Source organism: Oncorhynchus masou, unplaced genomic scaffold (assembly GCF_036934945.1).
Source record: "Oncorhynchus masou masou isolate Uvic2021 unplaced genomic scaffold, UVic_Omas_1.1 unplaced_scaffold_2036, whole genome shotgun sequence".
NCBI lineage: Eukaryota > Metazoa > Chordata > Actinopteri > Salmoniformes > Salmonidae > Oncorhynchus > Oncorhynchus masou.
Genome location: NW_027008525.1, coordinates 28,367 through 52,937, shown reverse-complemented (window position 1 = coordinate 52,937; position 24,571 = coordinate 28,367). Strand labels below are relative to the sequence as shown.

The following is a 24,571-nucleotide window of genomic DNA, read 5'->3' as shown; positions in this document are numbered from 1 at the left end:
ATACACTGCATTTGAGGAACACTGGGGAAAGTCATTCTGCTTTGAATGTTGATAAACTTGTAACTCTACTTCTGAGAAAATGGCCCTTGAATGTTTTGGTGCACCTACTGGGGAGCTCTTCTTTGTCTACACTCATTCAGCAACGTTCACACCCTCTTAAGCCTTTAGCCCCACCCATCTCTTTAAGGATTCACATGTGAGGCCATGTGCTAAACAGAGGGAGTAGTGTAGTAAACAACCAAAGAATAAGACTAAAAGTGGTAAAAGTAGTAGACTACAATAAGGAAAAACTCCAGGTTAAAATACACTTCATCTAGTCCTTGGTCAATATACTGATTTTGGTGCAGGTCATGTTGTTTTACACGTTACCATCTCTGTTAAACACACACTATATCAAATAAAATACACGTTTATTTGTCACATGTGCAGGATACAGGAGGTGTGTACTGTATAGTGAAATGGTTACTGGCATAATAGTAACAAAAAACAGACCGTGTCAATATATTAAAACAAGAATGACTTTGCGAATGTTTACCTGTTTAAAGGTCTTACCCACATCAGTTACAGAGAGCGTGATCGCACAGTCATCCGGAACAGCTGGTGCTCTCATGCTTGGTTCAGTGTTTTTATGAGTGTCGATACAGCATCTTATTTATTTGGTTTATTCATTTCTGTTTTCTTTGTATTTACAGTGAAAAAAAAATCTAGATCTTCAGACTAAGCTGGATACAGGTAGGTGGGCAATGTGTGTGTCAGACTTGGGTTTAAATACTATTTGAAATGTAGTCTACGTCATACTACACACTATTGAGGACATACTGTGTACTCATCATACTACATACTATTGAGGACATACTGTGCACTAATTATACTACATACTATTCAGGGCAGGGATGGGCAATTTTAATTAAGGTGGGGGGCCCCAAAAAAGGAACTCAACATGATGGGCAGCAGTGGCTCAAGGGTCTGTGTATCCAAATCCCTGATTTATAACAAACTGTTTCGTTAAAATGTAAGTTAGCAATACATCACCTACTAGGCTCATCCACACTGAGACTGCATCAAGTCATCTAATGCACAACATTCGTTCATTTTGGACATCTGTGTGTGTGTGTGTGTGTGTATAGAGTTCATGATGCTAACTCTTATATTAATTTGTTGTCTCTCAATCTACAGAGGAGCGCATTAGACAGCATGTAGAGGAGAAGGGTAAGTGTCTGGGGGGTCTTAAAGGGATATCTGGGGGAGTCTTAAAGGGATATCTGGGGAGTTTTAATGGGATATCTGGGGGAGTCTTAAAGGGATATCTGGGGGAGTCTTAAAGGGACATCTGGGGGAGTCTTAAAGGGACATCTGGGGGTATAATAATACCTTGAAGGGATACTTTGGGTTAAATAAATAAAGAGAAACAATACCTTAAAGGGATATTGGGTTAAATAAATAAAGAGAAACAATACCTTAAAGGAATACTTGGTGTTACATAAAGAGAAACAACACCTGAAAGGGATACCTTGGGTTAAATAAAGAGAAACAATACCTTAAAGGGATACTTTGGGTTTAGGTAATGAGACCCTTTCTTTTACTTACCCAGAGTCAGATGAACTCGTTGGTATGGTGTGGGTCCTAACCCACAGTCCACTTGGTTCAGATCCGCGCGACGGAGATGGGTTCAGGGGCAGGTGGGTGGTGGGTTGAATAAAGAGAAACAACACCTTAAATGGATACTTTGGGTTTAGGGCCATTAAAGGGGCAGTTGGGTGGCGGGTTGAATAGAAGAGAAGACCAGAAGACCAGTCTGTTATAGAAGAGAGGACCAGAACAGTAGTCTGATGTTATAGAAGGAATAGAACAGTAGTATAATGTTATAGAAGAGAGGACCAGAACAGTAGTCTGTTATAGAAGAGAGGACTAGGACAGTAGTCTAATGTTATAGAAGGACCAGAACAGTAGTCTGTTATAGAAGAGAGGACCAGAACAGTAGTATAATGTTATAGAAGAGAGGACCAGAACAGTAGTCTAATGTTATAGAAGGACCAGAACAGTCTGTTATAGAAGAGAGGACCAGAACAGTAGTCTGATGTTATAGAAGGACCCGAACAGTAGTATAATGTTATAGAAGGACCAGAACAGTAGTCTGTTATAGAAGGACCAGAACAGTAGTCTGTTATAGAAGAGAGGACCAGAACAGTAGTCTAATGTTATAGAAGAGAGGACCAGAACAGTAGTCTAATGTTATAGAAGGACCAGAACAGTAGTCTAATGTTATAGAAGAGAGGACCAGAACAGTAGTCTGATGTTATAGAAGAGAGGACCAGAACAGTAGTCTAATGTTATAGAAGAGAGGACCAGAACAGTAGTCTGATGTTATAGAAGAGAGGACCAGAACAGTAGTATAATGTTATAGAAGAGAGGACCAGAACAGTAGTCTAATGTTATAGAAGAGAGGACCAGAACAGTAGTCTGTTATAGAAGAGAGGACCAGAACAGTAGTCTGGTGTTATAGAAGGATCAGAACAGTAGTCTAATGTTATAGAAGGACCAGAACAGTAGTCTGATGTTATAGAAGGACCAGAACAGTAGTCTAATGTTATAGAAGGACCAGAACAGTAGTCTGATGTTATAGAAGGACCAGAACAGTAGTCTAATGTTATAGAAGAGAGGACCAGAACAGTAGTCTAATGTTATAGAAGGACCAGAACAGTAGTCTGATGTTATAGAAGGACCAGAACAGTAGTCTAATGTTATAGAAGAGAGGACTAGGACAGTAGTATAATGTTATAGAAGGACCAGAACAGTAGTCTAATGTTATAGAAGAGAGGACCAGAACAGTAGTCTGATGTTATAGAAGGACCAGAACAGTAGTCTAATGTTATAGAAGAGAGGACCAGAACAGTAGTCTAATGTTATAGAAGGACCAGAACAGTAGTCTAATGTTATAGAAGAGAGGACCAGAACAGTAGTCTGATGTTAAAGAAGAGAGGACCAGAACAGTAGTCTAATGTTATAGAAGAGAGGACCAGAACAGTAGTCTGATGTTATAGAAGAGAGGACCAGAACAGTAGTACAATGTTATAGAAGAGAGGACCAGAACAGTAGTCTAATGTTATAGAAGAGAGGACCAGAACAGTAGTCTGTTATAGAAGAGAGGACCAGAACAGTAGTCTGATGTTATAGAAGGATCAGAACAGTAGTCTAATGTTATAGAAGGACCAGAACAGTAGTCTGATGTTATAGAAGGACCAGAACAGTAGTCTAATGTTATAGAAGGACCAGAACAGTAGTCTGATGTTATAGAAGGACCAGAACAGTAGTCTAATGTTATAGAAGAGAGGACCAGAACAGTAGTCTAATGTTATAGAAGGACCAGAACAGTAGTCTGATGTTATAGAAGGACCAGAACAGTAGTCTAATGTTATAGAAGAGAGGACTAGGACAGTAGTATAATGTTATAGAAGGACCAGAACAGTAGTCTAATGTTATAGAAGAGAGGAACAGAACAGTAGTCTGATGTTATAGAAGGACCAGAACAGTAGTCTAATGTTATAGAAGGACCAGAACAGTAGTCTGTTATAGAAGGACCAGAACAGTAGTCTGTTATAGAAGAGAGGACCAGAACAGTAGTCTAATGTTATAGAAGGAATAGAACAGTAGTATAATGTTATAGAAGGAAGGACCAGAACAGTTGTCTAATGTTATAGAAGAGAGGACCAGAACAGTAGTCTAATGTTATAGAAGAGAGGACCAGAACAGTAGTCTAATGTTATAGAAGGAATAGAACAGTAGTATAATGTTATAGAATGAAGGACCAGAACAGTAGTCTAATGTTATAGAAGAGAGGACCAGAACAGTAGTCTAATGTTATAGAAGAGAGGACCAGAACAGTAGTCTAATGTTAAAGAAGAGAGGACTAGGACAGTAGTCTGTTATTGAAGAGAGGACCAGAACAGTAGTCTAATGTTATAGAAGAGAGGACCAGAACAGTAGTCTGTTATAGAAGAGAGGACCAGAACAGTAGTCTGTTATAGAAGGACCAGAACAGTAGTCTAATGTTATAGAAGGACCAGAACAGTAGTCTAATGTTATAGAAGAGAGGACCAGAACAGTAGTCTAATGATATAGAAGAGAGGACCAGAACAGTAGTCTAATGTTATAGAAGAGAGGACCAGAACAGTAGTCTGTTATAGAAGAGAGGACCAGAACAGTAGTCTGTTATAGAAGGACCAGAACAGTAGTCTAATGTTATAGAAGGACCAGAACAGTAGTCTAATGTTATAGAAGAGAGGACCAGAACAGTAGTCTAATGATATAGAAGAGGACCAGAACAGTAGTCTAATGTTATAGAAGAGAGGACCAGAACAGTAGTCTGATGTTATAGAAGAGAGGACCAGAACAGTAGTCTAATGTTCTAGAAGAGAGGACCAGAACAGTAGTCTAATGTTATAGAAGAGAGGACCAGAACAGTAGTCCAATTTTATAGAAGAGAGGACCAGAACAGTAGTCTAATGTTATAGAAGGGCCAGAACAGTAGTCTAATGTTATAGAAGAGAGGACCAGAACAGTAGTCTAATGTTATAGAAGAGAGGACCAGAACAGTAGTCTAATGTTATAGAAGAGAGGACCAGAACAGTAGTCTAATGTTATAGAAGAGAGGACCAGAACAGTAGTCTAATGTTATAGAAGAGAGGACCAGAACAGTAGTCTAATGTTATAGAAGAGAGGACCAGAACAGTAGTCTGATGTTATAGAAGAGAGGACCAGAACAGTAGTATAATGTTATAGAAGAGAGGACCAGAACAGTAGTCTAATGTTATAGAAGAGAGGACCAGAACAGTAGTCTGTTATAGAAGAGAGGACCAGAACAGTAGTCTGGTGTTATAGAAGGATCAGAACAGTAGTCTAATGTTATAGAAGGACCAGAACAGTAGTCTGATGTTATAGAAGGACCAGAACAGTAGTCTAATGTTATAGAAGGACCAGAACAGTAGTCTGATGTTATAGAAGGACCAGAACAGTAGTCTAATGTTATAGAAGAGAGGACCAGAACAGTAGTCTAATGTTATAGAAGGACCAGAACAGTAGTCTGATGTTATAGAAGGACCAGAACAGTAGTCTAATGTTATAGAAGAGAGGACTAGGACAGTAGTATAATGTTATAGAAGGACCAGAACAGTAGTCTAATGTTATAGAAGAGAGGACCAGAACAGTAGTCTGATGTTATAGAAGGACCAGAACAGTAGTCTAATGTTATAGAAGAGAGGACCAGAACAGTAGTCTAATGTTATAGAAGGACCAGAACAGTAGTCTAATGTTATAGAAGAGAGGACCAGAACAGTAGTCTGATGTTAAAGAAGAGAGGACCAGAACAGTAGTCTAATGTTATAGAAGAGAGGACCAGAACAGTAGTCTGATGTTATAGAAGAGAGGACCAGAACAGTAGTATAATGTTATAGAAGAGAGGACCAGAACAGTAGTCTAATGTTATAGGAGAGAGGACCAGAACAGTAGTCTGTTATAGAAGAGAGGACCAGAACAGTAGTCTGTTATAGAAGAGAGGACCAGAACAGTAGTCTGATGTTATAGAAGGATCAGAACAGTAGTCTAATGTTATAGAAGAGAGGACCAGAACAGTAGTCTGATGTTATAGAAGGACCAGAACAGTAGTCTAATGTTATAGAAGGACCAGAACAGTAGTCTGATGTTATAGAAGGACCAGAACAGTAGTCTAATGTTATAGAAGAGAGGACCAGAACAGTAGTCTAATGTTATAGAAGGACCAGAACAGTAGTCTGATGTTATAGAAGGACCAGAACAGTAGTCTAATGTTATAGAAGAGAGGACCAGAACAGTAGTCTGATGTTATAGAAGGACCAGAACAGTAGTCTAATGTTATAGAAGAGAGGACTAGGACAGTAGTATAATGTTATAGAAGGACCAGAACAGTAGTCTAATGTTATAGAAGAGAGGAACAGAACAGTAGTCTGATGTTATAGAAGGACCAGAACAGTAGTCTAATGTTATAGAAGGACCAGAACAGTAGTCTGTTATAGAAGGACCAGAACAGTAGTCTGTTATAGAAGAGAGGACCAGAACAGTAGTCTAATGTTATAGAAGGAATAGAACAGTAGTATAATGTTATAGAAGGAAGGACCAGAACAGTTGTCTAATGTTATAGAAGAGAGGACCAGAACAGTAGTCTGATGTTATAGAAGAGAGGACCAGAACAGTAGTCTAATGTTATAGAAGGAATAGAACAGTAGTATAATGTTATAGAAGGAAGGACCAGAACAGTAGTCTAATGTTATAGAAGAGAGGACCAGAACAGTAGTCTAATGTTATAGAAGAGAGGACCAGAACAGTAGTCTAATGTTAAAGAAGAGAGGACTAGGACAGTAGTCTGTTATTGAAGAGAGGACCAGAACAGTAGTCTAATGTTATAGAAGAGAGGACCAGAACAGTAGTCTGTTATAGAAGAGAGGACCAGAACAGTAGTCTGTTATAGAAGAGAGGACCAGAACAGTAGTCTAATGTTATAGAAGGACCAGAACAGTAGTCTAATGTTATAGAAGAGAGGACCAGAACAGTAGTCTAATGATATAGAAGAGAGGACCAGAACAGTAGTCTAATGTTATAGAAGAGAGGACCAGAACAGTAGTCTGATGTTATAGAAGAGAGGACCAGAACAGTAGTCTAATGTTCTAGAAGAGAGGACCAGAACAGTAGTCTAATGTTATAGAAGAGAGGACCAGAACAGTAGTCTAATTTTATAGAAGAGAGGACCAGAACAGTAGTCTAATGTTATAGAAGGGCCAGAACAGTAGTCTAATGTTATAGAAGAGAGGACCAGAACAGTAGTCTAATGTTATAGAAGAGAGGACCAGAACAGTAGTCTAATGTTATAGAAGAGAGGACCAGAACAGTAGTCTAATGTTATAGAAGAGAGGACCAGAACAGTAGTCTGTTATAGAAGAGAGGACCAGAACAGTAGTCTAATGTTATAGAAGAGAGGACCAGAACAGTAGTCTAATGTTATAGAAGAGAGGACCAGAACAGTAGTCTAATGTTATAGAAGAGAGGACCAGAACAGTAGTCTAATGTTATAGAAGAGAGGACCAGAACAGTAGTCTGTTATAGAAGAGAGGACCAGAACAGTAGTCTAATGTTATAGAAGAGAGGACCAGAACAGTAGTCTAATGTTATAGAAGAGAGGACCAGAACAGTAGTCTGTTATAGAAGAGAGGACCAGAACAGTAGTCTGATGTTATAGAAGAGAGGACCAGAACAGTAGTCTAATGTTATAGAAGAGAGGACCAGAACAGTAGTCTAATGTTATAGAAGAGAGGACCAGAACAGTAGTCTAATGTTATAGAAGAGAGGACCAGAACAGTAGTCTGATGTTATAGAAGAGAGGACCAGAACAGTAGTCTAATGTTATAGAAGAGAGGACCAGAACAGTAGTCTAATGTTATAGAAGAGAGGACCAGAACAGTAGTCTAATGTTATAGAAGAGAGGACCAGAACAGTAGTCTAATGTTATAAAAGAGAGTACCAGAACAGTAGTATAATGTTATAGAAGAGAGGACCAGAACAGTAGTCTAATGTTATAGAAGAGAGGACCAGAACAGTAGTCTGTTATAGAAGAGAGGACCAAAACAGTAGTCTAATGTTATAGAAGAGAGGACCAGAACAGTAGTCTAATGTTATAGAAGAGAGGACCAGAACAGTAGTCTAATGTTATAGAAGAGAGGACCAGAACAGTAGTCTGATGTTATAGAAGAGAGGACCAGAACAGTAGTCTGTTATAGAAGAGAGGACCAGAACAGTAGTCTAATGTTATAGAAGAGAGGACCAGAACAGTAGTCTGATGTTATAGAAGAGAGGACCAGAACAGTAGTCTGTTATAGAAGAGAGGACCAGAACAGTAGTCTAATGTTATAGAAGAGAGGACCAGAACAGTCGTCTGTTATAGAAGAGAGGACCAGAACAGTCGTCTGATATAGAAGAGAGGACCAGAACAGTAGTCTGTTATAGAAGGGCCAGAACAGTAGTCTAATGTTATAGAAGAGAGGACCAGAACAGTAGTCTAATGTTATAGAAGAGAGGACCAGAACAGTAGTACAATGTTATAGAAGAGAGGACCAGAACAGTAGTCTGTTATAGAAGAGAGGACCAGAACAGTAGTCTGTTATAGAAGAGAGGACCAGAACAGTAGTCTGTTATAGAAGAGAGGACCAGAACAGTAGTCTAATGTTATAGAAGAGAGGACCAGAACAGTCGTCTGTTATAGAAGAGAGGACCAGAACAGTAGTGTAATGTTATAGAAGAGAGGACCAGAACAGTAGTCTAATGTTATAGAAGAGAGGACCAGAACAGTCTGTTATAGAAGAGAGGACCAGAACAGTAGTCTGTTATAGAAGAGAGGACCAGAACAGTAGTCTGTTATAGAAGAGAGGACCAGAACAGTAGTGTAATGTTATAGAAGAGAGGACCAGAACAGTAGTCTGATGTTATAGAAGAGAGGACCAGAACAGTAGTCTGATGTTATAGAAGAGAGGACCAGAACAGTAGTCTGTTATAGAAGAGAGGACCAGAACAGTAGTGTAATGTTATAGAAGAGAGGACCAGAACAGTAGTCTGATGTTATAGAAGAGAGGACCAGAACAGTAGTCTGTTATAGAAGGACCAGAACAGTCGTCTGTTATAGAAGGACCAGAACAGTCGTCTGTTATAGAAGGACCAGAACAGTAGTCTGTTATAGAAGAGAGGACCAGAACAGTAGTCTGTTATAGAAGAGAGGACCAGAACAGTAGTCTAATGTTATAGAAGAGAGGACCAGAACAGTAGTCTGTTATAGAAGAGAGGACCAGAACAGTAGTCTAATGTTATAGAAGAGAGGACCAGAACAGTAGTCTAATGTTATAGAAGAGAGGACCAGAACAGTAGTCTAATGTTATAGAAGAGAGGACCAGAACAGTAGTCTGTTATAGAAGAGAGGACCAGAACAGTAGTCTAATGTTATAGAAGAGAGGACCAGAACAGTAGTCTGTTATAGAAGAGAGGACCAGAACAGTAGTCTAATGTTATAGAAGAGAGGACCAGAACAGTAGTCTAATGTTATAGAAGAGAGGACCAGAACAGTAGTCTAATGTTATAGAAGAGAGGACCAGAAAAGTAGTCTAATGTTATAGAAGGACCAGAACAGTAGTCTAATGTTATAGTAGAGAGGACCAGAACAGTCGTCTGTTATAGAAGAGAGGACCAGAACAGTAGTCTAATGTTATAGAAGAGAGGACCAGAACAGTAGTCTGATGTTATAGAAGAGAGGACCAGAACAGTAGTCTGATGTTATAGAAGAGAGGACCAGAAAAGTAGTCTAATGTTATAGAAGGACCAGAACAGTAGTCTAATGTCACAAGACGACTAGACTTCAAATAGACATTTGGCATGTCAAGGGAACTGTAGCCTGCTGTAAAAATGTTTAAATATAATATGAACTGTAGGTCTATAACCTCTCATATACTATGAACTGTGGCTCTATAACCTCTCATATAATATGAACTGTAGCTCTATAACCTCTCATATAGTATGAACTGTAGCTCTATAACCTCTCATAATATGAACTGTAGCTCTATAACCTCTCATATAATATGAACTGTAGCTCTATAACCTCTCATATAATATGAACTGTAGCTCTATAACCTCTCATATAATATGATCTGTGGCTCTATAACCTCTCATATAGTATGAACTGTAGGTCTATAACCTCTCATATAATATGAACTGTAGGTCTATAACCTCTCATATAATATGATCTGTAGCTCTATAACCTCTCATATAATATGAACTGTAGGTCTATAACCTCTCATATAGTATGAACTGTAGCTCTATAACCTCTCATATAATATGAACTGTAGCTCTATAACCTCTCATATAATATGATCTGTAGCTCTATAACCTCTCATATAGTATGAACTGTAGCTCTATAACCTCTCATATAATATGAACTGTAGCTCTATAACCTCTCATATAATATGAACTGTAGCTCTATAACCTCTCATATAGTATGAACTGTAGGTCTATAACCTCTCATATAGTATGAACTGTAGGTCTATAACCTCTCATATAATATGAACTGTAGCTCTATAACCTCTCATATAGTATGAACTGTAGGTCTATAACCTCTCATATAATATGAACTGTAGGTCTATAACCTCTCATATAATATGAACTGTAGCTCTATAACCTCTCATATAATATGAACTGTAGGTCGATAACCTCTCATATAATATGAACTGTCAGTGTATAACCTCTCATATAATATGAACTGTAGTTCTATAACCTCTCATATAGTATGAACTGTAGCTCTATAACCTCTCATATAATATGATCTGTAGGTCTATAACCTCTCATATAGTATGAACTGTAGGTCTATAACCTCTCATATAGTATGAACTGTAGGTCTATAACCTCTCATATAATATGAACTGTAAGTCTATAACCTCTCATATAGTATGAACTGTAGCTCTATAACCTCTCATATAGTATGAACTGTAGCTCTATAACCTCTCATATAATATGAACTGTCAGTGTATAACCTCTCATATAATATGAACTGTAGTTCTATAACCTCTCATATAATATGAACTATAGGTCTATAACCTCTCATATAATATGAACTGTAGCTCTATAACCTCTCATATAGTATGAACTGTAGATCTATAACCTCTCATATAATATGAACTGTAGCTCTATAACCTCTCATATAATATGAACTGTAGCTCTATAACCTCTCATATAATATGAACTGTAGGTCTATAACCTCTCATATAATATGAACTGTAGGTCTATAACCTCTCATATAATATGAACTGTAGCTCTATAACCTCTCATATAATATGAACTGTAGGTCTATAACTCTCATATAATATGATCTGTAGCTCTATAACCTCTCATATAATATGAACTGTAGCTCTATAACCTCTCATATAATATGATCTGTAGCTCTATAACCTCTCATATAATATGAACTGTAGGTCTATAACCTCTCATATAGTATGAACTGTAGCTCTATAACCTCTCATATAATATGAACTGTAGCTCTATAACCTCTCATATAATATGATCTGTAGCTCTATAACCTCTCATATAATATGAACTGTAGGTCTATAACCTCTCATATAATATGAACTGTAGGTCTAATACCTCTCATATAATATGAACTGTAGGTCTATAACCTCTCATATAGTATGAACTGTAAGTCTATAACCTCTCATATAGTATGAACTGTAGGTCTATAACCTCTCATATAGTATGAACTGTAGGTCTATAACCTCTCATATAATATGAACTGTAAGTCTATAACCTCTCATATAGTATGAACTGTAGCTCTATAACCTCTCATATAGTATGAACTGTAGCTCTATAACCTCTCATATAATATGAACTGTCAGTGTATAACCTCTCATATAATATGAACTGTAGTTCTATAACCTCTGATATAATATGAACTGTAGGTCTATAACCTCTCATATAATATGAACTGTAGCTCTATAACCTCTCATATAATATGAACTGTAGCTCTATAACCTCTCATATAATATGAACTGTAGCTCTATAACCTCTCATATAATATGAACTGTAAGTCTATAACCTCTCATATAATATGAACTGTAGGTCTATAACCTCTCATATAATATGAACTGTAGGTCTATAACCTCTCATATAGTATGAACTGTAGGTCTATAACCTCTCATATAGTATCAACTGTAGGTCTATAACCTCTCATATAGTATCAACTGTAGGTCTATAACCTCTCATATAGTATGATCTGTAGCTCTATAACCTCTCATATAATATGAACTGTAGGTCTATAACCTCTCATATAATATGAACTGTAGGTCTATAACCTCTCATATAATATGAACTGTAGGTCTATAACCTCTCATATAATATGATCTGTAGCTCTACAACCTCTCATATAATATGAACTGTAGCTCTATAACCTCTCATATAATATGATCTGTAGCTCTATAACCCCTCATATAATATGAACTGTAGGTCTATAACCTCTCATATAGTATGAACTGTAGATCTATAACCTCTCATATAATATGAACTGTAGCTCTATAACCTCTCATATAATATGAACTGTAGCTCTATAACCTCTCATATAATATGAACTGTAGGTCTATAACCTCTCATATAATATGAACTGTAGGTCTATAACCTCTCATATAATATGAACTGTAGCTCTATAACCTCTCATATAATATGAACTGTAGGTCTATAACCTCTCATATAATATGATCTGTAGCTCTATAACCTCTCATATAATATGAACTGTAGCTCTATAACCTCTCATATAATATGATCTGTAGCTCTATAACCTCTCATATAATATGAACTGTAGGTCTATAACCTCTCATATAGTATGAACTGTAGCTCTATAACCTCTCATATAATATGAACTGTAGCTCTATAACCTCTCATATAATATGATCTGTAGCTCTATAACCTCTCATATAATATGAACTGTAGGTCTATAACCTCTCATATAATATGAACTGTAGGTCTAATACCTCTCATATAATATGAACTGTAGGTCTATAACCTCTCATATAGTATGAACTGTAGGTCTATAACCTCTCATATAATATGAACTGTAAGTCTATAACCTCTCATATAGTATGAACTGTAGCTCTATAACCTCTCATATAGTATGAACTGTAGCTCTATAACCTCTCATATAATATGAACTGTCAGTGTATAACCTCTCATATAATATGAACTGTAGTTCTATAACCTCTGATATAATATGAACTGTAGGTCTATAACCTCTCATATAATATGAACTGTAGCTTTATAACCTCTCATATAATATGAACTGTAGCTCTATAACCTCTCATATAATATGAACTGTAGCTCTATAACCTCTCATATAATATGAACTGTAAGTCTATAACCTCTCATATAATATGAACTGTAGGTCTATAACCTCTCATATAATATGAACTGTAGGTCTATAACCTCTCATATAGTATGAACTGTAGGTCTATAACCTCTCATATAGTATCAACTGTAGGTCTATAACCTCTCATATAGTATCAACTGTAGGTCTATAACCTCTCATATAGTATGATCTGTAGCTCTATAACCTCTCATATAATATGAACTGTAGGTCTATAACCTCTCATATAATATGAACTGTAGGTCTATAACCTCTCATATAATATGAACTGTAGCTCTATAACCTCTCATATAATATGATCTGTAGCTCTACAACCTCTCATATAATATGAACTGTAGCTCTATAACCTCTCATATAATATGATCTGTAGCTCTATAACCCCTCATATAATATGAACTGTAGGTCTATAACCTCTCATATAGTATGAACTGTAGCTCTATAACCTCTCATATAATATGAACTGTAGCTCTATAACCTCTCATATAATATGATCTGTAGCTCTATAACCTCTCATATAGTATGAACTGTGGCTCTATAACCTCTCATAGAATATGAACTGTAGCTCTATAACCTCTCATATAGTATGAACTGTAGCTCTATAACCTCTCATATAATATGAACTGTAGCTCTATAACCTCTCATATAATATGATCTGTAGCTCTATAACCTCTCATATAGTATGAACTGTGGCTCTATAACCTCTCATATAATATGAACTGTAGCTCTATAACCTCTCATATAATATGAACTGTAGCTCTATAACCTCTCATATAGTATGAACTGTAGGTCTATAAACTCTCATATAATATGAACTGTAGGTCTATAACCTCTCATATAATATGAACTGTAGCTCTATAACCTCTCATATAATATGAACTGTAGGTCTATAACCTCTCATATAATATGAACTGTAGGTCTATAACCTCTCATATAATATGAACTGTCAGTGTATAACCTCTCATATAATATGAACTGTAGTTCTATAACCTCTCATATAGTATGAACTGTAGCTCTATAACCTCTCATATAATATGATCTGTAGGTCTATAACCTCTCATACAGTATGAACTGTAGGTCTATAACCTCTCATATAGTATGAACTGTAGGTCTATAACCTCTCATATAATATGAACTGTAAGTCTATAACCTCTCATATAGTATGAACTGTAGCTCTATAACCTCTCATATAGTATGAACTGTAGCTCTATAACCTCTCATATAATATGAACTGTCAGTGTATAACCTCTCATATAATATGAACTGTAGTTCTATAACCTCTCATATAATATGAACTGTAGGTCTATAACCTCTCATATAATATGAACTGTAGCTCTATAACCTCTCATATAATATGAACTGTAGCTCTATAACCTCTCATATAATATGAACTGTAAGTCTATAACCTCTCATATAATATGAACTGTGGCTTTATAACCTCTCATATAATATGAACTGTAGCTCTATAACCTCTCATATAGTATGACCTGTGGTTGTATAACCTTAATATTAATTACTGCAGAGTTAGTCATTTATTCTACATTAAAACGATACACCGTATGTAGCAACATTTGGACTTGGGGAAAAAGAGTGGAGAATTTTTTTCTGAAAATACAGAGACGTAATCTCGTTGTTTCGGTCGAAATGTAATATATTCTTCTCTTTTCTAACCAGTTGTCGGGTTTTTGGATGCGCGCAGGCCGAAGCTCGTTGACAATGTTACCAAGGTGATGGACATTGCAGACACCCTGAAGATCCAACAACAGGATTACTCTGATATCTGTGCTGCTGGGACCAACGTGGAGAAGATGAGGGTTCTGTTCACGGCTGTAGATTCAGGCGGGGAAAAGGTGAAATCGGCTTTTTACAGGAGTCTGATGAGAGTAGAACCTGATTTAGTCCTAGACATACTGAAAGAAGACCCTGATCGAGTCATAAACCTACTGGGTGAAGAACTGGGTAAGCACCTGTCTACCTACGTTGGATACAGTATCACTGGAGAAAAAAATATTGTTTTATGTTGTCATAGTTTTCAAATTCAGTTCAACATTTCTACAACTACTGTCTTTACTGGTTGAGCAGCTAAAACCAAGTTTGAGCCGATGTGAGATAAATCCATTCATTATTATCATTATTCACTGTGTCAATCCAAGGTGTTATTAATTTAGAGAGGAAACAGATTTAGTTGGAGATCTTGGTATTTTCTAACTTACTCTGGTCTTTTAGGTATATCTCCAAAAACAGATGTTGTTGATGTTGATCCACCTGGTAAGTATCTGCCTGTCTATCTGTCTCTGTCTGCCTGTCTGTTTGTCTGTCTGTCTGCCTTACTGCCTGTCTGCCTGTCTATCTGTCTCTGTCTGCCTGTCTGTTTGTCTGTCTGTCTGCCTTACTGCCTGTCTGCCTGTCTGTCTGTCTGCCTGTCTGTCTGTTTGTCTGTCTGTCTGCCTTACTGCCTGTCTACCTGTCTGTCTGTCTGTCTGTCTGTCTGTCTGTCTGTCTGCCTGCCTGCCTGTCTGCCTGTCTCTCTGCCTTACTGCCTGTCTACCTGTCTCTCTGCCTGTCTGCCTGTCTGCCTTACTTCCTGTCTCTCTACCTTACTGCCTGTCTATCTGTCTCTGTGCCTGTCTGCCTTACTGCCTGTATATCTGCCTGCCTGGCTGCCTGCCTGTCTGTCTCTGCCTGTCTGCCTGTCTACCTGTCTCTCTACCTTACTGCCTGTCTACCTGTCTCTCTGCCTGTCTACCTTTCTCTCTGCCTTACTTCTGCCTGTCTGTCTGTCTGCCTGTCTGTGCCTGTCTGTGCCTGTCTGTCTGTCTGCCTGTCTGTCTGTCTGTCCGTCCCACATTCCTGTAACATACAGTAATGTCACATATCAATGACTCTCCGAGATAAGAAAATATTACCCGTTGATGTCACCCACCTCAAGAAATATGTTGTTTGCCACACAGAATGATTTCAATGATTATATATAAGACCTCAGGCTTTATGAGTCTAGTGCGTAATTACTGGTCAGGTTATTAATGTTGTTGTCCTCAGGGAGAGAAGACCTCAGGCTTTATGAGTCTAGTGCGTAATTACTGGTCAGGTTATTAATGTTGTTGTCCTCAGGAGAGAAGACCTCAGGCTTTATGAGTCTAGTGTGTAATTACTGGTCAGGTTATTAATGTTGTTGTCCTCAGGGAGAGAAGACCTCAGGCTTTATGAGTCTAGTGCGTAATTACTGGTCAGGTTATTAATGTTGTTGTCCTCAGGGAGAGAAGACCTCAGGCTTTATGAGTCTAGTGCATAATTACTGGTCAGGTTATTAATGTTGTTGTCCTCAGGGAGAGAAGACCTCAGGCTTTATGAGTCTAGTGTGTAATTTACTGGTCAGGTTATTAATGTGGTTGTCCTCAGGGAGAGAAGACCTCAGGCTTTATGAGTCTAGTGTGTAATTACTGGTCAGGTTATTAATGTTGTTGTCCTCAGGGAGAGAAGACCTCAGGCTTTATGAGTCTAGTGTGTAATTACTGGTCAGGTTATTAATGTTGTTGTCCTCAGGGGAGAAGACCTCAGGCTTTATGAGTCTAGTGTGTAATTACTGGTCAGGTTATTAATGTTGTTGCCCTCAGGGAGAGAAGACCTCAGGCTATATGAGTCTAGTGTGTAATTACTGGTCAGGTTATTAATGTGGTTGTTCTCAGGGAGAGAAGACCTCAGGCTTTATGAGTCTAGTGTGTAATTACTGGTCAGGTTATTAATGTTGTTGTCCTCAGGGAGAAGACCTCAGGCTTTATGAGTCTAGTGTGTAATTACTGGTCAGGTTATTAATGTTGTTGTCCTCAGGGAGAGAAGACCTCAGGCTTTATGAGTCTCATGTGTCCTATAATTACTGGTCAGGTTATTAATGTTGTTGCCCTCAGGGAGAGAAGACCTCAGGCTTTATGAGTCTCATGTGTCCTATAATTACTGGTCAGGTTATTAATGTTGTTGTCCTCAGGGAGAGAAGACCTCAGGCTTTATGAGTCTCATGTGTCCTATAATTACTGGTCAGGTTATTAATGTTGTTGCCCTCAGGGGAGAAGACCTCAGGCTTTATGAGTCTCATGTGTCCTATAATTACTGGTCAGGTTATTAATGTTGTTGCCGTCAGGGGAGAAGACCTCAGGCTTTATGTGTCTAGTGTGTAATTACTGGTCAGGTTATTAATGTTGTTGTCCTCAGGGAGAGAAGACCTCAGGCTTTATGAGTCTCATGTGTCCTATAATTACTGGTCAGGTTATTAATGTTGTTGCCCTCAGGGAGAGAAGACCTCAGGCTTTATGAGTCTCATGTGTCCTATAATTACTGGTCAGGTTATTAATGTTGTTGTCCTCAGGGAGAGAAGACCTCAGGCTTTATGAGTCTCATGTGTCCTATAATTACTGGTCAGGTTATTAATGTTGTTGCCCTCAGGGAGAGAAGACCTCAGGCTTTATGAGTCTCATGTGTCCTATAATTACTGGTCAGGTTATTAATGTTGTTGCCGTCAGGGAGAGAAGACCTCAGGCTTTATGTGTCTAGTGTGTAATTACTGGTCAGGTTATTAATGTTGTTGCCCTCAGGGAGAGAAGACCTCAGGCTTTATGAGTCTAGTGTGTAATTACTGGTCAGGTTATTAATGTTGTTGCCCTCAGGGAGAGAAGACCTCAGGCTTTATGAGTCTAGTGTGTAATTACTGGTCAGGTTATTAATGTTGTTGCCCTCAGGGAGAGAAAACCTCAGGCTTTATGAGTCTAGTGTGTAATTACTGGTCAGGTTATTAATGTTGTTGCCATCAGGGAGAGAAGACCTCAGACTTTATGAGTCTAGTGTGTAATTACTGGTCAGGTTATTAATGTTGTTGCCCTCAGGGAGAGAAAACCTCAGGCTTTATGAGTCTAGTGTGTAATTACTGGTCAGGATAGTAATGTTGTTGCCCTCAGGGAGAGAAGACCTCAGGCTTTATGAGTCTCATGTGTCCTATAATTACTGGTCAGGTTATTAATGTTGTTGTCCTCAGGGAGAGAAGACCTCAGGCTTTATGAGTCTAGTGTGTAATTACTGGTCAGGTTATTAATGTTGTTGTCCTCAGGAGAGAAGACCTCAGGCTTTATGAGTCTCATGTGTCCTATAATTACTGGTCAGGTTATTAATGTTGTTGCCCTCAGGGAGAGAAGACCTCAGGCTTTATGAGTCTCATGTGTCCTATAATTACTGGTCAGGTTATTAATGTTGTTGTCCTCAGGGAGAGAAGACCTCAGGCTTTATGAGTCTCATGTGTCCTATAATTACTGGTCAGGTTATTAATGTTGTTGCCCTCAGGGAGAGAAGACCTCAGGCTTTATGAGTCTCATGTGTCCTATAATTACTGGTCAGGTTATTAATGTTGTTGCCCTCAGGGAGAGAAGACCTCAGGCTTTATGAGTCTCATGTGTCCTATAATTACTGGTCAGGTTATTAATGTTGTTGCCGTCAGGAGAGAAGACCTCAGGCTTTATGTGTCTAGTGTGTAATTACTGGTCAGGTTATTAATGTTGTTGTCCTCAGGGAGAGAAGACCTCAGGCTTTATGAGTCTCATGTGTCCTATAATTACTGGTCAGGTTATTAATGTTGTTGCCCTCAGGGAGAGAAGACCTCAGGCTTTATGAGTCTCATGTGTCCTATAATTACTGGTCAGGTTATTAATGTTGTTGTCCTCAGGGAGAGAAGACCTCAGGCTTTATGAGTCTCATGTGTCCTATAATTACTGGTCAGGTTATTAATGTTGTTGCCCTCAGGGAGAGAAGACCTCAGGCTTTATGAGTCTCATGTGTCCTATAATTACTGGTCAGGTTATTAATGTTGTTGCCGTCAGGGAGAGAAGACCTCAGGCTTTATGTGTCTAGTGTGTAATTACTGGTCAGGTTATTAATGTTGTTGCCCTCAGGGAGAGAAGACCTCAGGCTTTATGAGTCTAGTGTGTAATTACTGGTCAGGTTATTAATGTTGTTGCCCTCAGGGAGAGAAGACCTCAGGCTTTATGAGTCTAGTGTGTAATTACTGGTCAGGTTATTAATGTTGTTGCCCTCAGGAGAGAAAACCTCAGGCTTTATGAGTCTAGTGTGTAATTACTGGTCAGGTTATTAATGTTGTTGCCATCAGGGAGAGAAGACCTCAGACTTTATGAGTCTAGTGTGTAATTACTGGTCAGGTTATTAATGTTGTTGCCCTCAGGGAGAGAAAACCTCAGGCTTTATGAGTCTAGTGTGTAATTACTGGTCAGGATAGTAATGTTGTTGCCCTCAGGGAGAGAAGACCTCAGGCTTTATGAGTCTCATGTGTCCTATAATTACTGGTCAGGTTATTAATGTTGTTGTCCTCAGGGAGAGAAGACCTCAGGCTTTATGAGTCTAGTGTGTAATTACTGGTCAGGTTATTAATGTTGTTGTCCTCAGGGAGAGAAGACCTCAGGCTTTATGAGTCTCATGTGTCCTATAATTACTGGTCAGGTTATTAATGTTGTTGCCCTCAGGGAGAGAAGACCTCAGGCTTTATGAGTCTCATGTGTCCTATAATTACTGGTCAGGTTATTAATGTTGTTGTCCTCAGGGAGAGAAGACCTCAGGCTTTATGAGTCTCATGTGTCCTATAATTACTGGTCAGGTTATTAATGTTGTTGCCCTCAGGGAGAGAAGACCTCAGGCTTTATGAGTCTCATGTGTCCTATAATTACTGGTCAGGTTATTAATGTTGTTGCCGTCAGGGAGAGAAGACCTCAGGCTTTATGTGTCTAGTGTGTAATTACTGGTCAGGTTATTAATGTTGTTGTCCTCAGGGAGAGAAGACCTCAGGCTTTATGAGTCTCATGTGTCCTATAATTACTGGTCAGGTTATTAATGTTGTTGCCCTCAGGGAGAGAAGACCTCAGGCTTTATGAGTCTCATGTGTCCTATAATTACTGGTCAGGTTATTAATGTTGTTGTCCTCAGGGAGAGAAGACCTCAGGCTTTATGAGTCTCATGTGTCCTATAATTACTGGTCAGGTTATTAATGTTGTTGCCCTCAGGAGAGAAGACCTCAGGCTTTATGAGTCTCATGTGTCCTATAATTACTGGTCAGGTTATTAATGTTGTTGCCGTCAGGGAGAGAAGACCTCAGGCTTTATGTGTCTAGTGTGTAATTACTGGTCAGGTTATTAATGTTGTTGCCCTCAGGGGAGAAGACCTCAGGCTTTATGAGTCTAGTGTGTAATTACTGGTCAGGTTATTAATGTTGTTGCCCTCAGGAGAGAAGACCTCAGGCTTTATGAGTCTAGTGTGTAATTACTGGTCAGGTTATTAATGTTGTTGCCCTCAGGGAGAGAAAACCTCAGGCTTTATGAGTCTAGTGTGTAATTACTGGTCAGGTTATTAATGTTGTTGCCCTCAGGGAGAGAAGACCTCAGGCTTTATGAGTCTAGTGTGTAATTACTGGTCAGGTTATTAATGTTGTTGCCATCAGGGAGAGAAGACCTCAGACTTTATGAGTCTAGTGTGTAATTACTGGTCAGGTTATTAATGTTGTTGCCCTCAGGGAGAGAAAACCTCAGGCTTTATGAGTCTAGTGTGTAATTACTGGTCAGGATAGTAATGTTGTTGCCCTCAGGGAGAGAAGACCTCAGGCTTTATGAGTCTCATGTGTCCTATAATTACTGGTCAGGTTATTAATGTTGTTGTCCTCAGGGAGAGAAGACCTCAGGCTTTATGAGTCTAGTGTGTAATTACTGGTCAGGTTATTAATGTTGTTGTCCTCAGGAGAGAAGACCTCAGGCTTTATGAGTCTCATGTGTCCTATAATTACTGGTCAGGTTATTAATGTTGTTGCCCTCAGGGAGAGAAGACCTCAGGCTTTATGAGTCTCATGTGTCCTATAATTACTGGTCAGGTTATTAATGTTGTTGCCCTCAGGGAGAGAAGACCTCAGGCTTTATGAGTCTAGTGTGTAATTACTGGTCAGGATAGTAATGTTGTTGTCCTCAGGGAGAGAAGACCTCAGGCTTTATGAGTCTAGTGTGTAATTACTGGTCAGGATAGTAATGTTGTTGCCCTCAGGGGAGAAGACCTCAGGCTTTATGAGTCTCATGTGTCCTATAATTACTGGTCAGGTTATTAATGTTGTTGTCCTCAGGAGAGAAGACCTCAGGCTTTATGAGTCTAATGTGTAATTTCTGGTCAGGCAATTAATGTGGTTGTCCTCAGGAGAGAAGACCTCAGGCTTTATGAGTCTAATGTGTAATTACTGGTCAGGTTATTAATGTGGTTGTCCTCAGGAGAGAAGACCTCTGGCTTTATGAGTCTAATGTGTAATTACTGGTCAGGTTATTCTATGTGAATGTTGTTGTTTCCTTCTGAATCCTCCTTTCTATATTTTATTTCAACAGATGAACCTGGGAGTAACAGAGTTGAAATGATGGAGATGCAACCTTTACTGGGTCCTGGATCAGAGACGGAGAGAGGAGGAAGACAGGCTGTTGATGCTCTAGAAGACCAGGAGAGAGAGGAGGGAAGACAGGCTGTTGATGCTCTAGAAGACCAGGAGAGAGAGGAGGGAAGACAGGCTGTTGATACTCTAGAAGATCAGGAGAGAGAGGAGGGAAGACAGGCTGTTGATGCTCAAGAAGACCAGGAGAGAGAGGAGGGAAGACAGGCTGTTGATACTCTAGAAGATCAGTTGGGAGAGGAGGGAAGACAGGCTGTTGATGCTCTAGAAGACCAGGAGAGAGGAGGGAAGACAGGCTGTTGATGCTCTAGAAGACCAGGAGAGAGAGGAGGGAAGACAGGCTGTTGATGCTCTAGAAGACCAGGAGAGAGAGGAGGAAGACAGGCTGTTGATGCTCTAGAAGACCAGGAGAGAGATGAGGGAAGACAGGCTGTTGATGCTCTAGAAGACCAGGAGAGAGAGGAGGAAGACAGGCTGTTGATGCTCTAGAAGACCAGGAGAGAGAGGAGGGAAGACAGGCTGTTGATGCTCTAGAAGACCAGGAGAGAGAGGAGGGAAGACAGGCTGTTGATGCTCTAGAAGACCAGGAGAGAGATGAGGGAAGACAGGCTGTTGATGCTCTAGAAGACCAGGAGAGAGGAGGGAAGACAGGCTGTTGATACTCTAGAAGATCAGGTGGGAGAGGAGGGAAGACAGGCTCTTGATGCTCTAGAAGATGCCCTAGAAGATCACTAGAGAGGAGGGAAGACAGGCTGTTGATGCTCTAGATGATGCCCTAGAAGATCACTAGAGAGAGGAGGGAAGACAGGCTCTTGATGCTCTAGAACACCAGGGAGAGAGGAGGGAAGACAGGCTGTTGATGCACTAGAAGACCAGGAGAGAGAGGAGGGAAGACAGGATGTTGATGCTCTAGAAGACCAGGAGAGAGGAGGGAAGACAGGCTGTTGATGCTCTACAAGACCAGGAGAGAGGAGGGAAGACAGGCTGTTGATGCTCTACAAGACCAGGAGAGAGAGGAGGAAGACAGGCTGTTGATACTCTAGAAGATCAGGAGAGAGATGAGGGAAGACAGGCTGTTGATGCTCTAGAAGACCAGGAGAGAGAGGAGGGAAGACAGGCGGTTGATGCACTAGAAGATCAGTTGGGAGAGGAGGGAAGACAGGCTGTTGATACTCTAGAAGATCAGGAGAGAGAGGAGGGAAGACAGGCGGTTGATGCTCTAGAAGACCAGGAGAGAGAGGAGGGAAGACAGGCTGTTGATGCTCTAGAAGACCAGGAGAGAGATGAGGGAAGACAGGCTGTTGATGCTCTAGAATATCAGGAGAGAGAGGAAGGAAGACAGGCTGTTGATGCTCTAGAAGATGCTCTAGAATATCAGGAGAGAGAGGAAGGAAGACAGGCTGTTGATGCTCTAGAAGATGCTCTAGAATATCAGGAGAGAGAGGAGGAAGACAGGCTGTTGATGCTCTAGAAGACCAGGAGAGAGAGGAGGGAAGACAGGCTGTTGATGCTCTAGAAGACCAGGAGAGAGGAGGGAAGACAGGCTGTTGATGCTCTAGAAGACCAGGAGAGAGATGAGGGAAGACAGGCTGTTGATGCTCTAGAAGACCAGGAGAGAGGAGGGAAAACAGGCTGTTGATGCTCTAGAAGATGCTCTAGAATATCAGGAGAGAGAGGAGGGAAGACAGGCTGTTGATGCTCTAGAAGATGCTCTAGAATATCAGGAGAGAGAGGAGGGAAGACAGGCTGTTGATGCTCTAGAAGACCAGGAGAGAGAGGAGGGAAGACAGGCTGTTGATGCTCTAGAAGACCAGGAGAGAGAGGAGGGAAGACCGGCTGTTGATGCTCTAGAAGACCAGGAGAGAGAGGAGGGAAGACAGGCTGTTGATGCTCTAGAAGACCAGGAGAGAGGAGGGAAGACAGGCTGTTGATGCTCTAGAAGATGCTCTAGAATATCAGGAGAGAGAGGAGGGAAGACAGGCTGTTGATGCTCTAGAAGATGCTCTAGAATATCAGGAGAGAGAGGAGGGAAGACAGGCTGTTGATGCTCTAGAAGACCAGGAGAGAGATGAGGGAAGACAGGCTGTTGATGCTCTAGAAGACCAGGAGAGAGAGGAGGGAAGACCGGCTGTTGATGCCACCTAAGACAGTACTGGGTTGGTTAGGACGTTCTGGTTAAATAAAGTTTATTTTGAACTCTCTCGATGGAGTTTTTATTATATATTTTTTTTAAAGGAGATGGGAATTCCAACCTCCTTAATCATCTTTATTTAAATTTGTAGTACAGCCCATAGTACAGCCAAAATACAGCCCTTAGTACAGCCTGAATACAGCCCTTAGTACAGCCCATAGTACAGCCAAAATACAGCCCTTAGTACAGCCTGGATACAGCCCTTAGTACAGCCTGGATACAGCCCTTAGTACAGCCCTTAGTACAGCCCTTAGTACAGCCTGGATACAGCCCTTAGTACAGCCTGGATACAGCCCTTAGTACAGCCCTTAGTACAGCCCTTAGTACAGCCTGGATACAGCCCTTAGTACAGCCTGGATACAGCCCTTAGTACAGCCTGGATACAGGCCTTAGTACAGCCTGGATACAGCCCTTAGTACAGCCCTTAGTAGAGCCTGGATACAGCCCTTAGTACAGCCCTTAGTACAGCCCTTAGTACAGCCTGGATACAGCCCTTAGTACAGCCTGGATACAGCCCTTAGTACAGCCCTTAGTACAGCCCTTAGTACAGCCCTTAGTACAGCCTGGATACAGCCCTTAGTACAGCCTGGATACAGCCCTTAGTACAGCCTGGATACAGCCCTTAGTACAGCCTGGATACAGCCCTTAGTACAGCCTGGATACAGCCCTTAATACAGCCCTTAGTACAGCCTGGATACAGCCCTTAGTACAGCCTGGAAACAGCCCCTAGTATAGCCTGGATACAGCCCTTAGTACAGCCTGGATACAGCCCTTAGTACAGCCTGGATACAGCCCTTAGTATAGCCTGGATACAGCCCTTAGTACACCACTTAGTACAGCCAAAATACAGCCCTTAGTACAGCCTGGATACAGCCCTTAATACAGCCCTTAGTACAGCCTGGATACAGCCCTTATTACAGGCTGGATACAGCCCTTAGTACAGCCTGGATACAGCCCT

The 24,571-nt window shown here is 40.1% G+C and overlaps 1 protein-coding gene across 1 annotated transcript; it reads left to right on the top strand.

Moving 5' to 3' along the window:
• The first annotated feature begins 701 nt into the window (after positions 1-701).
• Positions 702-22,136, top strand: LOC135532803 (uncharacterized). The gene is made up of 5 exons (XM_064960239.1): positions 702-732; positions 1,177-1,209; positions 14,636-14,920; positions 15,188-15,229; positions 21,364-22,136. Exons 3-5 carry the CDS (start codon positions 14,692-14,694, stop codon positions 21,723-21,725), a joined length of 633 nt encoding a protein of 210 aa, XP_064816311.1. The 5' UTR covers positions 702-732; positions 1,177-1,209; positions 14,636-14,691; the 3' UTR covers positions 21,726-22,136.
• The last annotated feature ends 2,435 nt before the right edge of the window (positions 22,137-24,571 follow it).